The sequence below is a fragment of the Symphalangus syndactylus genome, chromosome 4, assembly GCF_028878055.3.
Source record: "Symphalangus syndactylus isolate Jambi chromosome 4, NHGRI_mSymSyn1-v2.1_pri, whole genome shotgun sequence".
In the NCBI taxonomy this organism is placed as follows: domain Eukaryota; kingdom Metazoa; phylum Chordata; class Mammalia; order Primates; family Hylobatidae; genus Symphalangus; species Symphalangus syndactylus.
In genome coordinates, this window is record NC_072426.2 from 54,532,123 (window position 1) to 54,546,467 (window position 14,345).

At 33.8% G+C, this 14,345-nt stretch overlaps 1 protein-coding gene across 7 annotated transcripts in view; it reads right to left on the reverse strand.

Moving 5' to 3' along the window:
- LOC129480675 (uncharacterized) overlaps nucleotides 1-14,345 on the reverse strand; it is a 499,607-nt gene that overhangs the window by 406,709 nt on the left and 78,553 nt on the right. For 5 of the 7 annotated variants that reach the window (XR_010120491.1, XM_063637945.1, XM_063637949.1 and 2 more), the window contains exon 3: nucleotides 7,907-7,985. Coding sequence is in view for 6 of the 7 variants with exons in the window: in XM_063637945.1 (XP_063494015.1) it covers nucleotides 7,907-7,985 (79 nt within the window). In the remaining variant the exon portion in view is untranslated. Of the gene's footprint in view, nucleotides 1-1,820; nucleotides 2,020-7,906; nucleotides 7,986-14,345 lie in introns of those variants that run through there. The other 2 variants (XM_063637948.1, XM_063637946.1) reach the window with 1 other exon arrangement.

A 14,345-nucleotide genomic window follows, 5' to 3' on the forward strand; every position in this document is an offset into this window, starting at 1 on the left:
TCTCGCTCTCTCTTTCTCTCTCTCTCTCTGTCTCTCTCTCTCTCTCTGTCTCCCATCCCTCTCTCATTTTAAAAAATAATAAAAACTTATCCCTGGAAAAAAATGTAAATTAACTTTCAAAATAGTTTGGATAAGCATTCCAACCACCAGAATTCTATTTAGCCCACAAAATTTGTATAGCCTCTACCCACATTTCCTGATGCTATTTCCAGCTCCTCCTGGCCATCTCCACTTCTTTCATAACTGCTCCACCTCTATGTAACTGCTAGCATGGAGCAGACACACTGAATTCTCACCACACTTTCCCCCTGAACATGCATAGAAGAGTGTAAGGCAGAGGGTGGGAAAGTTCTATTTTTCTATTATTTCACCCTGAGTCTCTAATGCACTGGACCTAACAACCATGTGTCTATTTTCATAACAAACTAAAGCTGAAACAATTAACAAAAAAGCAGATGATTTCAGAGGAAAATACAAAGCATTTGCCTATATGGATAAGCCAATGAGAGCATATACTATCAGAATAGAGACTAAACTACCTTAAAACACCTATTGCCAATATATCTTATCACATGTCTTTCGTATGTGAAAGTCCAACAAACCAATTATTCTTCAGATGACTATGAAATAATTAAAGAAATCTAGAGTCTGTAACTACATGTTCTACATTGGTAACCACATAAACTCACAGTATACTTTTTGTTGTTGTGTTGTTTTGTTTTTTTTCTGTCTCTTTTTTTGATTTTATAACTCAGTATATTTTTATTTAATTTTCAATATGAGATTGTATGGTACCTTGTCCTCTCCTGAGGCACACATTCTTGATTTTTATTCCCTCTATTTTTTATTTGCTCAAGATACTGACAACAGACATGAAGTAAAACTGGATGAGTTAGAGAGACATGAAGTAAAACTCACTGAGTTAGAGAGGGTGAGGGGAAAAGGAGATAGGAAAGTCATGATAGGCTCCTCCCACTTTTGAGACTAGATGGTTCTATTCCTTTCTTTGAACATCATTATTAAATTACAGAATTTAAAAAATCAACAAATTAAAGCCTTATGTTTTTACATATTAATCGTTAATAATCCTTAATAATTATTTAATCCTTAACAATCTTTAATAATTATTTCAACAAAAGCATGATTGAATGATAAAATCTCTCTATATAAATAGCTTCTCAGAGTATTTCTTAAATTTCTTAAGTAGAGGTGCTGTATTAAAGATCCAATTAAGGGCAAATAAATGTTGTTTCTATGCTTCCCCCAAATCTTTACTTTGATCTCATTGAATAAAGTGAGAATAGTTATTACGTTAATACTATCAAACTACTCTGAGGAAGAAACAGTATATTATAAAATTCTGTTTCTTTTAAATGAGTTGTTAATTTCAATCAGCTAATAATATTTATTAGGTTTGAAAAAATAGATTAAAAGAAAGGGTGAACATATCAAATTTAAAAGTTACAAATAGTTAACAACTAATATAGCCTAATTGCACATAATAAGAAAGGCAGTATAGATTTTTACTAATCAAAAAAATGACATTTTAAGATATTATGAGTAGACATTTGTTCATTTCATATTTTAAAAGAAAAGGAAAACTGTTGATTGCTTGATTAGGAAAAGGAAAATAACAATATTCAAGAAGGAGGATGTTATTATGAATCAAGGCTTTCAATGCCAAAAAATCTTTCTGAACAACAATAATTTTCTCAAGTTAAGTTTTAGAAGTATTGCCTTATTCTTGCTTTTCTTCTATAATTTTCAACCGTATCTCATGCGTGTCTCTTTCATAATTATATACATTTGGTAGCGTACTAAAATATAACAAAGAGACAACTTAGAAAATGGAGAAATTGAATACTTTTTATTGCTTTTTGTGATTATTTTTCATAAATTTTGCAGAGAAGATGTAGCCAAAAAGCATCCTGGAGCATGTCCTGACCTTGGAGGAACTTTTTCTTCTGGAATATTTCCCGTTTGTGTTTGTTTTCTCCCCCTATGTAGTCTTTTACTTTTCTAGAAAAATTGCAATGAATTACAAACATAAAATTCAGAGAATTTTTAAAAATATAAATACTTATTCAACAATTTCATGTTTCACTTAACTATACAGATCTGAATATTTGTGTGATATTCTTTTGGATTTTTTTTGACATCTGCTTAGTTTTAAGGTATGCATTATCTTATATTTTCTTCAAACTGGAGTTTTATTTGAGGCACTACTGCCATCTGCTGGACACAAAATTAAAGACTTGTGAACGCAGTTTCACATGTGAAAAGTCCAAGTATAGCCCTTGTTAGTTAAAATTTAAGCTTTATGAAACACTTACTGTTCTTTTCAATGTACTCAGAAACAAAGGTTCAGACCTGTTTCCGTTGGTCATCCCAGGAAACTTAATGAAAAGTCTTTTAGGACTATTTGCCATCACAAACACAGTTTAAAAGTACATTCAACATTCAACAAAATTTGCACTGAGCATTCTGGGTACACAAAAATGAAGACGATTTGGAAGCCAGTTTCAAGATGCTTGTAATCCCATGGGTTGATAGGTTGAAAAAAGTAATTACAATTGTGAAATTAAAATGCTACAATAGAATAATACCTCATTCAAACAACATGTGAAAATAGCTGTAAAGATATACTTATTCCTAAAATAACAAATACAATAGCTCTGGGAGAGATTTTAGATGACTGCCTACTTTTGCAATTGAGAAAAGTGTGACTGTTAGTTAGTGTCAAAGTTGAAACCAGAAGCTAGATCAACTAATGCTCTTTTCATGGTTTCCCTTTCTGCGCAATCATTTCTTACTGATTATTTTACATGTAACAAAGTGAAGGCAAAAATATTCAATTTTAATAAAAGCTTAAACATTTGATATGTCATAAAGATCATATCGAAAGCATAAAAAAGCAACAAGAAAGACCATTTCAAAATCTTCTCACATTTTTAATTTATATGCTTGTTTTGTTGCTTATTGGTTTAATATGTGTCTTTTGCCACAATATTTTAAGATTGCGTAACAGAGCTTAGCAGAATGCTTGACATTTCACAACAAGCACATGATGAATGAATGAATGAATGAATGAGTGAATGAATGAATTCTAGACTCTTTTATGTTCTCTTAACCTAGTGAGAAAGGAAGCACTAAATTAAGCATGACAGATTGCTGAAAAAAAAGGAAAATTGATGCAAATGAATGGAATGAATAAGACTTTGTAGGTTAATAAAAATGTTTAGAGCTTGCTCTTACTTCTTTCAGGTACATACTGAAATCACTGTGGATAATTTAGCTATATCTGAATTATTTGATACACTAAATATCAAAGGATCAACACTGTCTAAATGTTGACCTGATCAACATAAAAGATATTCCCTACTTTTCTATCTTTAAGACAAATAAATATTAATTTGGATAAGACATTGAATACCAGGGATAGAGAGAGGAGCCCCAGATAGAAAAAAATGTATTGACCTTGCCATACAATTGACTATTGCTAGTGCTAAGAACTGTTATAATTGCGAATAATATATTAATTTATTTAACCCTCAAAACACAGCTCGAGATATATTATTGTTAATTCCATTTTGGAGGAGGAAACACCATAGCATAAGAAGTGTAATAACCTGCCCAATATTACCGAACTAGGCGTGGAGAAGCTGGTCTACACAAACAGGCAGTGGGCATCAAAGCCTAAGCTCTTAACCTCTATGTGAGTGGCTCTTAAGGTGTGTTCCAAGGACCTGATTCTCTAATGCATGGAACCTATCAACCATGTGTCTATTTTCATAACAAACTAAAGCTGAAACAATGAACCAAAAGACAGATGATTTCAAAGGAAAGTATAAAGCATTTGCCTATATGGATAAGCCCAAGAGAGCCCATACTGTCAGAGTAGAGACTAAACTGCCTTAAAACACGTATCGCCAATATGTCTCATCACATTTACATTTTATCTGATTTACATTTTTTCCAGGGGGTGCCTGAGATATTTTCAGGGGGTCCACAAACTCAAAACCATATTCATCATAATATTCAGACGGTATTTGCTTTTTACATTCTCCTTTCACAAATATATAGTGGAGTATTTCCAAAGGCTATGTGATGAACTGGATACAGAAATAGGTATGGTGATCCAGCTATATTCTGTTAAGCAAAATACTGAAGAGATTTGAAAAAAAAAAAAGTGCCACTTTCCTTACAAGTATTTTAAGAAAATGTATTTATTTATTTATGATTTTTTTGAGACAGGGTCTCAATCTGTCACCCAGGCTGGAGTGCAGTGGCATGATCTTGGCTCGCTGCAACCTCCGCCTCCCAGATTCAAGTGATTCTCCTGCCTTAGCCTCTTGAATAGCTGGGATTACAGGCGCCCGCCACCACACCTGGCTAAATTTTTGTATTTTTAGTAGAGACGGGTTTCACCATGTTGGCCAGATTGGTCTCTTAACTCCTGACCTCAAATGACCTGCCTGCCTGAGCCTCTCAAAATGCTGGGATTACAGGTGTGAGCCACTGTGCCCAGACTAAGAAAATGTTTAATTCTGATGAAATTATGCACTTATTTAACATATAATGAGTTTATTACTGTTGATTTAAATTATTAGTTTAAATAAATAAAATACTCTAAATAAATTAACAGTTCTCGGTTTTAATTTCTAAAAGAGTAAATATCTATAGATATAACCTACTTAAACAAAAGCTCCTTGGAGGCCTCAATAATTTATTTATTTATTATTTATTTTTAAATTGACTTTTTCTTATTAAGAGCTTTTTTTTTTTTTTTTTTTTTTTTTTTTTGAGATAGGGTCTTGCTCTGTCAATCAAGCTGGAGTGCAGTGGTGCTATCTCGGCTCACCGTAGCCTCCATCTCCCGGGTTCCAGGGATTCTCCTGCCTCAGGCCAAGTAGCTGGGATTACAGGCATGCTCCACCATGCCTGGCTAATTTTTGTATATTTAGTAGAGACGGGGTTTCACTGTGTTGTCCAGGCTGGTCTCGAACTCCTGGACTCAAGCAATCCTTCCGTCTCAGCCTCCCAAAGTGCTGGAATTACAGGCATGAGCCACTGCACCAGCCTAATAGAGTAAATACTTATAGATATAACCTGCTTAAATAAAAGCTCCTTGGAGGGCTCAATAATTTTTAAGAGTGTAAAGGAGTCCTGAGACCAAAATGTTTGACACCCCTTACACAAGACTTGTGTATAGTGGGTACACTACAATTTGAGTGCTGTTTTCACATTCACATCAGCTTGCAATTCTTACAATACAAAGAGTGCCTCAATAATGACTGGAGTCCATGGACCTTTGGGCATACTCATTCAATATCAACATCTCAAATGTTAAAATCACAACTTCCTAAGTCCATCCTAGTTCAGGCTGAAGCTCAATTATGTATAAGTCATACACATGAGTTGAAAAAAATAAGGTTGCAATTGTAGGTTGGATTGTATCACTTAAGGTTTTGGATGCCAGGCTAAGGATGTATTTGTCCATGCTGTAGAAAGTCAATTAAGATTTTGAATATGAAACAGTGGGAAACAGAACTTGAAAGAAGTGTGTAAAATCAAGTGGAGATACAAATACTGAGGGCAGAGGAGAATGGAGAAACACAAGTTCTAATGGAATAAAAATTACTACAAGAAAGTAATGTATGTTTTATTTTTAAAAAATTAAAGACATTTAGAAAGAGGAAATTATTTTTAAATACTTTAAGTATATAAAGAGTATTCTGTGAAAAGTATAACTTACTTTCTGTTGTAATGCATGAGTTCTTTTATGGAGAAATGAACTTAAATTTTGGTCAAGTAACTTGGTTAAATTATAAGTTAAATTGTTGATCAATGAGGATGATTATACATTGGAATAGATGATAAACAGAATTTCAACAACATCTCTCTCTGAAGATATTATAAAGATTAGTGGTCCATATGATTATAAGCTACAGCAGATCTCTAATTGAGGCAGTACAATGAAAAGTAGAGTGAAACACAGCTGAGAAGATCTGAATTCTGGTCTGATTATGACATACATTAACTTTTTCATCAGTAACATAGACATATTCTGGGTATCTTTTTTCACATCTTATATGTTCTTTATAAGGGCCATCTTGTACATGAAGGTACATGTTGAATATAAAATACTATTCACCAATTGATAATTTATGGTGATGAGATCAGTGACAACTAAAAAGCCTATCTATTACTATGACTTTACGAAAATCTAGAATTCATTCTTCTTTTACTCATATGTTTTATTCCAGGGACTGGGAAAATAGCAGTGAGTAAATAGATAGGATATTTGATGCTCTCAAACTAACAACAGAAACACAAGTTTTTAATAAAAATACTTGGGTTTATAATGCAAAGCAATGTTCCCAGATCTTATAACAAATGTAAGTATAAAAGTTATATGAAGTCCTGCTAAATGGTATTTTCTTGATTCTTTTGGTGATTTTGTAAAAAGTTTAGCAAAAGGATAATTCAAAAATGTGGAAGTTGCAGAAGTTTGCAATTTGTTGATGGGTATGTTCCAAAAGGTACACTATGTAGCCTGAATGTTATCCAGACAAAAATCACAGAAGAATTCATTAAAAATAAACAAAATCAAATAAAGTTGGTAATTTAATCAAGTTTTGTGGTTTGCTTTCCTAAAACTGACTCAAATATGTTAAAAGATAATCCCCTGTGAGAGGATTTCCTAGATTTGCATTCTATCCTGTAATGAAAAGAGGTAAGTATATTGTATACACAGACATAAACAAAACTTCTGCTTATACACAAATACATATGCTATATATACATGTTTTTAAAGAGATGGATTTATTTAGGTGAAATATATTATACTCTTTTGAAAAATGCCTTTAAAATTTTTCTTTCCCATAATGAAATACAGTAGAAAAAAAGATCGTTTTACAAGAGTGTTTCATTGTATCATCTTTATATTTGAATAGAAACAAAAAGTTAATCTTATGACAAGCCAGGCTTTGATAAGCAACTATTTGCATTCTCACAGCACATGTAGCAATAGGTAATAAGATTGCCACAATTCAGTTGAGTAAGCACATCAATTGACAGTAAAATCAATAACAGAGATATTAATAAGCTTTTCCCCAAATACACATCACACATAAACACACACATACACACAGAGCTATTCCACAAAGCTTTAAACTTAAGTCATTTGAAATCAATTCCCTAATAATAAACTACTTCGCAAAGGAGGAAGGGAAAACTATTGGCTTAAGTTGGTAACTCTGTGACAATGGCAGGTGTATGTCACATTACACACACCAAGAAAGGAAACCTATTTGTTTGCTCAGGTGCCAAAGATGGAAAGATAAAGTTGCATACTGAATGTTCACGGTGATGTTAATAACATTTTAATATTATTAGACATAGACAATGTTTATATCATAATATTTTAATATTAAACATGGACAATGTTTATATCATAATATTTTAATGTTATTAAACATGGACAATGTTTACAACAGCAGACTTTAGGAAAAGTATTCAAACCTTGTTTAAATTTGGGAAAGTGTCTCCAGCTACATATTCATAACAGGTCTTCAGGGGAAAAATGTAAGACTGGTTTAGAAAAGCTCTATGTACTCGAGAGTTTTCTTTGAAAAATCAGCAATTATTAAAATTATTATTTTATAATATTCACCTTCTCAAGCATGTTTCTATTATATATAATAAATTTACAGATCAAATTTAAATTCTCCAAACTGAGATTTTAAAATTTTTAAATTTTAAAAACTTCATTGAAGATAGAAAGTGCACAGTTTGAAACTGATACTCGAAATCTTCACCAAAAAACTTAAAGACATTATTGACCTTCACTGAGAAAACAAAGTAAATAACATATATGGCCATATTCAATAAATTGAGAATTTACCTCTTCATGATAGGGAAGAAACTGTTCAAAGCAGATGAAACCATTGAACCACTGCCAATAATTGTGAAATGATGCACACCTATAGAAAACAAGCAAACATTTTAACAGAAAAATTAAAAAGAAGTTACTCTTATTAAAGGCAAATGGTTTCCCATGGGGGAAAAGTGCTCACAGTAACTGATCAAAAGCTCTACTGGCCAAGAGAAAACTCAATAAAATAAGAAAAGAAAATACATATGACAGAAAAAAATTCAATAGGGTAGAGCTTAAATGTAATTCCTTAAATTTAAAAGAGCTCCTTATATCCCTGATGCTTAAAACAGGGCATATGTCAAAAGTGGGAGAGGACCACCAAGTTATATTCTGGATTATCAGTCCACCAAGAAAGCGGTAGCATTAAGCTGTGATAGTTGAAGGATTGAGCATCTGAATGTATCGAAAACGTTACCTCAATGGATCTAGAATCATAGGAAAATGGTTCCTCCATTGAGTTGCTATATTTTCCAACAATTTCTCCACAGAAGCCTTATGCAATTTATCCTACTGTGTCTAGCTTGGCATACTCTCTCTAGACCAGCAGAAACCAAAATTTACTGTCTTTTATTAACCCTTAGGATTGGGCATCTTTGAAAATTGAATCCAGTAGAAATGACCCAAAGGATGATCTCAACAACTTATGTACACCTAATTCAGGTCCAGTCTTTCTTCCTCTGCCTCTTCCCCCAGTCAGAAGTCACATGAGAAAGAAGAGCTCCAGGGGGCGGTTCATAGGAAGAGAACTTTCTTTTCTACCTCTCCATTCTACGCAAGATAATACGGGCATCCCAAAGAAGACTCATCATTGAGAGATACTCCTAGCCTAACACATTTTCCATTAGCAAATAGAAATGTCTTTATACCCAAGCACTGGGTATTCCCCCATCCCCCCACTCTGTAGAAGAATCCAGCCCTCCAATGAGCCTACTTTGGAAGATTCTGAACCACAGCAAAATTCAATTGTTTCTTTTCTAAATAAATTTTGTGTTTTTCTTTTAGTTTCATTACTATTAAGTGATTAGACCATTATTCAGATATAGCTTGATAGAATTCCAATTCAAATATTTTACAAATGCAGGATATTTAAATGTGAGCCTTAAGAGTAAATTGCTTCCATTTTAAATTTATTTTGTCTGTCTTTTGAAATAATCTTGGAAATTTTCCCTTTTAATTTTACTGCTGTTAGGTGAATACTCAATTGCTTATATTGAAGCCTGATAGAATTATTATTATTATTTTTTTGAGACAGAGTCTCACTCTGTCACTCAGGCTGGAGTGCAGTGGCACAATGTCAGCTCACTGCAACCTCCACCTCCTGAGTTCAAGTGATTCTCCTGACTTAGCCCCCCGAGTAGCTGGGATTACAGGCACATACCACCACACCCAGGTAATTCTTGTATTTTTAGTAGAGATGGGATTTCACCATGTTGGCCAGGCTGGTCTTGAACTCCTGACCTCAGGCGATACACCTACCTCGACCTCCCAAAGTGCTGGGATTACAGGCATGAGCCACTGCACCCGACAGAATTATAATTCTTAAAATATTGTTTTATAAATATGGATTATTTAAATATGACATTAATAAATTTACATTTTATTATATTTATAGCTAGGATAAATATAGCATTTTGATTTTAGTTTTTAATAAATCCCCTATAAAATAAACTATAGTGACAATTTACATGAACAGTTCAACAAATGATGATATTTGAAACTCAAAGGCCATGTCTATATAACCTAGGGCTACATTTAGTCCAATTACAAGATAAAATGAAGTAGCTTGATATCTACCTGAATAAATGTTAATTCATTTTTAAACACAAGTACTGATGGCCCCTACCTTTGCGTCTAATTCTTTGTTATGTCCTGTGAAGTATTTATATATACACACACACACACACACACACACACACATATATATATGTAAAGGGAAGTATATGGTCTTAGAGAGTTAACAATAAAAAGTAACCATTTCAAATTTTCTAGTTAAAATAAAATTAAACTTTAAAATTTTACAAATCACTATCTCCAAGAGCATATATTTAGCATCCCGCTTCCCATATTGGAATGCTATCAAGTTTTCCTGACTAAACATCCCTTGTAGGCAGGGACAATGCTGCAGTACAGTATCTTTGAACACAGTAGCCCAGTAAACATTATAAATACATTGATATTACGGTATGAACCTAACAAGCATTTAAAAAGCACTTACTTTGTGCAAAACTTAGTCCTAAGTACTTTTAAATAACTCATTTAACTTCATAACATTTTTGTGAGGTAAGTTGTATTACTACCCCTTATTTAAATATGGGAAAACCAAGTACTAGGGAGAATAAGTAAATGGCCCAAGGACACATGGGTCTAAGACAGCTCAGCTAGGATTGAAGCCCAGATGACCTGGGTTTAAAGTCTACCCACTTAAACACTATACCATGTTGTCTGGATGAAGAAAAATAGCATCTAATGATTGAAGCTACTATCAGCAACGATTATTGTGTCATTGTCATTAAAATTCTTACATGCCCCAGTCTGAATTCTTTTTGATCCAGGTAATTTCTTTTACTCTCTGAGACTCTACTTTTTGCCCAATTGTTTGCACATTTGTCATGTAAGTTTCGCTGTTTATTATTCGAAAAGGAATGATATGATATGTTCCCTCTGAGTTGCATGGGTTCATTTATGCAGTGTCCTTCTACTTGGAAGAAACATCCTTTTTCTGCCACACTCTTTAGAGGTGTGATCAAATGGTTGACCTTTCTAGTAAAATCATTCCTCAGATATACTTCCTGACTTTCCAAAAATCAGCTAAATATCTCAAGGTAAGACAGAGTCTCTGAGAAGGAGAGAAATTATCCTAAAAGAAAAAGAATACATAACACTCTAAAACAACAATAGCATATAATAAGTCTAAGAAAACTGGGCACTTTCCATACCATAAAATGCCAAGGTTACCACTGATAAATTACCAAATGCTTTTATCTGTCAATGGGATAAAACTGCCTACTTGGAACTGAGCCGAAGACCCATGCCCTCTGCAGAAAGAAACTACCCAATATTCAAATGTGTAAGTTATCCTTAGCTAGCATTTGGGTCATGGTTCACAGGACAAGGGCTCCTGCCTTCCCCTTTGATACTGGTATTCCCACTTATCTTGAGTTTAGGTAAATGACTTGCTGGTGTGTAAATCCACATCACTTTGGAAACTATTATATAATTCTGTCAGTACTTAAAGATAGACTTCAAGGTGACCAGGTATACCCTGGCCTGTGGGTCAGAGATTCTGTTCCTAGGGAGAATTTGAAAGGAAACAGAAGAAGGTTTTCTCATCTGCTGTTCAATATCACTTGGGTACCAAAGCTGAATCAATAATTGGTCTCTTTGGAAGATGTAGTTGAATCAACTCCTAGTCCCAGAAAAAAAAAAAAAATGTAGTAAGAGCCATATATAACCCATGTAACATAGTGACTCCACTAATGATTTTAAAACAGTGTCAGTAATAACTGTATGGAACAAAAAAAATTACACTTGCTGAATTTGGTTTAAGAATAAGACCAATTAAAACAAAGCCAGAAGTCACAGAATAACAAAGTTTAACTGCTATAATAATATCACTACTCCTGAAATTACAATGAGCACATTTACTCAAGAAACTAAAAAGAAAAATAAAACGTAGATTCCAAAGACGTTTTTCAGCAAGACAACTAAGAAGGTGAAAAACAAAACTTGTTTTTCTTGTTTTCTTCCTGTTTATTAAGAAGAAAAGCCCTTCTAATAAAATAAAAAAGCTGGGGATCATGTCAGATTCTCTAGACTAAAGAACGCAAATCTTTAGATAAATAAATAAATAACTTCTAAGGGAAAGGATAAGAGTAACTAATAAATATTGGAATGGGTAACGTCTGGCTAGTAAATACTACCCTAGATGTTCCAGCGCAAAACTTGCAGATTAATGAGCTAGTCACTTTGATAGCATTAAAGAAAGAAAATATATATGCATATCTGAAGTTGGAGGCAATATATGTACAGAAGAAAACACATGAATTTTGAAGCTAGAAGGACCTTTATTTAAATCTAACTTCTGCCTATGGCATTTGCAATTAACAAAGTTACTTTGATAATTAACAAAGTAATAATACTTTGGAATTTTTAAAATTCTTAACTCAAATGATATTTTCAAATTCCGTATGGAACACTGGCATAATAGTGTTATGGATACGTTTTATGATGGTTTCGAGAAAAGGTCCCTTCTGATTGAATTCCTAGTTATGTCTGTATAAAATCAGATAATGTTTTAAGTGAACGGTGCTTTAGCAAAGTGTTGTTGCCCAAAAGCCATTTGATTCATTGATAAAACTTCTAACATTTATGACATTCATGTAGAGCATTCAAAAGCATTCCAACGGAACCTCTCTCATCATCCATCAGTTACTTTGAAAACAGGCAGAGCCCTTTAGTGAGACATCTGGCTAGACTCCTGATCACCTTTGATCTCGTTATCTGAGACTCATCCACTGCAGCAATCACAGCCCTCCATGGCTTTCTAAGTTAATGCCTTAGTATGTTTCAAACAATCCAAATTTTGTATATCTTCAAATATGTTGTTAATTTAATGCTTTTATGATCTTGGGGCAGTGGGAAGAAGGGACAGGTTAGGTGGTATAGGTAAGTTACATCCTTTTTCTCTCCAGTTTATACTCACAGAACATCTAGAAAGTTCATTTTACTCCTTTACATATAAGACAGAATCAGTGTGTTAAAGTGGGATTTAGGAGTGAGATGAAGCAACATTTACTGAGCATCTATGATATGCCAGGCACAGTATTCTGTAAACTTAAATATTATATATTAAGTATCATATATAGTATGTAGAGATATGTCTGTGTATATATTCGTACGTATACATTCTGCCTTTGTGTGTGTAATTTAATTTAATAAAGATAGAATTCCAATCTGCCTTCAAAGCTCAACCTTACTGTTTAGTTGCCATGTGGTTTGGGGCAAATTATTTAATTACTCTGACTTTCAAGTTATTCTATTAAATGAATATACCTACTTAACAAGATTGTTCTGAGAAGTGAATGGAATAAAACATTAAAGAGTATTTAACATACTTCTCAGAACACAATAGGCACTCAATAAAATCATAATGTCTATTATGCAAATACTTAACCATTTAAGATGTGCCAGGCACTGTTTTAACTGCTTTTTAAATATTGACTTTTAAAATGTTCATTACAATCTTTAGGTCACCTACTATTATTATCTGTCCTTTACTGATAAACTGAGTACTTGAGAGGTTAAATGACTTGCCTGGGGTCACAGAATTAATGGAGACAGAACTGAAATTAAAACCCAACCATTTTCATCCCAGAGTCTCTGCACCTAATCTAACCATTATGTTCTACTGTCAGAGTTGACCCCGAACTCTCTAGAAAAAAAAGAAAATGTTTCCCTTTAGGAAATTTAAAACAAAATAATATTTATCCAGTTAAATAAATTATCAGGGTAACTGCAAATCATATTAGTGTTATACAGACATATTCCAAATAACCAACTACTCACTCACAAAGAAGATAAACAATACATAGGAAATGCCTGGTACACTCAATTAGGATAATTCAAACAGGATTTAATTGAAAGAACTATTTTTAAAACTATGAGCTGGCCATAGAGAAGGGTGCAATATCTCAGGCTAGCAGTATTGAGGCTGTGTCCATCAGAAAGGACAAAGGGAGAGGGTGTTACTGGAATCCAGAAAGAGCAAGTCATGTGGGGAGAGGCAACCAATCCGAAGCGACATTTACTCACCGGCCTTTACTATGTAAAGTAAATGCCCTGCCTCCTTCCCTGCCGCTCCCCCCAAGAGAAGAGGCAGGGAAGAAGGCAGGGCATTTAGACTCTGACTTCATAGTTGCCCCCTGGGGATCTCCTACCAGGCCCCTCACTAGCAGCTAGAAAGGAAGCCCGTCAATGTCATCCATACAGGCCAGCCTGCTGGGGCCAGGACCAAGAGGGGAAGACTGTCAGAGGCATTTTTCCAGATTTATAAAATGTTAACATTTTAAGTACCAAAACATAATTTTTTGTCTTATTGGATATCTTTTTAAAATTTCTGTCATACTCTTGGCTTCTAACATAAATTACATAGTCCGTTCATTTTTTCTGAACTAGCTCTAAAATAGTAGAACCCTCAAGCACATCAACGATGTACAACTGCTGGCCCTGCACCAGCATTCAGAAGTGTGCTTTTGTCTTTCTCAAAATACAGCTTCCAAGCACATTTTCAGGTGTTATATGAAAAAGGTTTTCTGATCAAAAGGACAACACGGGACAAAAACAAACTGAACAGATTTCTTAATTGAGGGATAGTTTGAGCTAGTTGCATGGCAAAAATGACAGATTG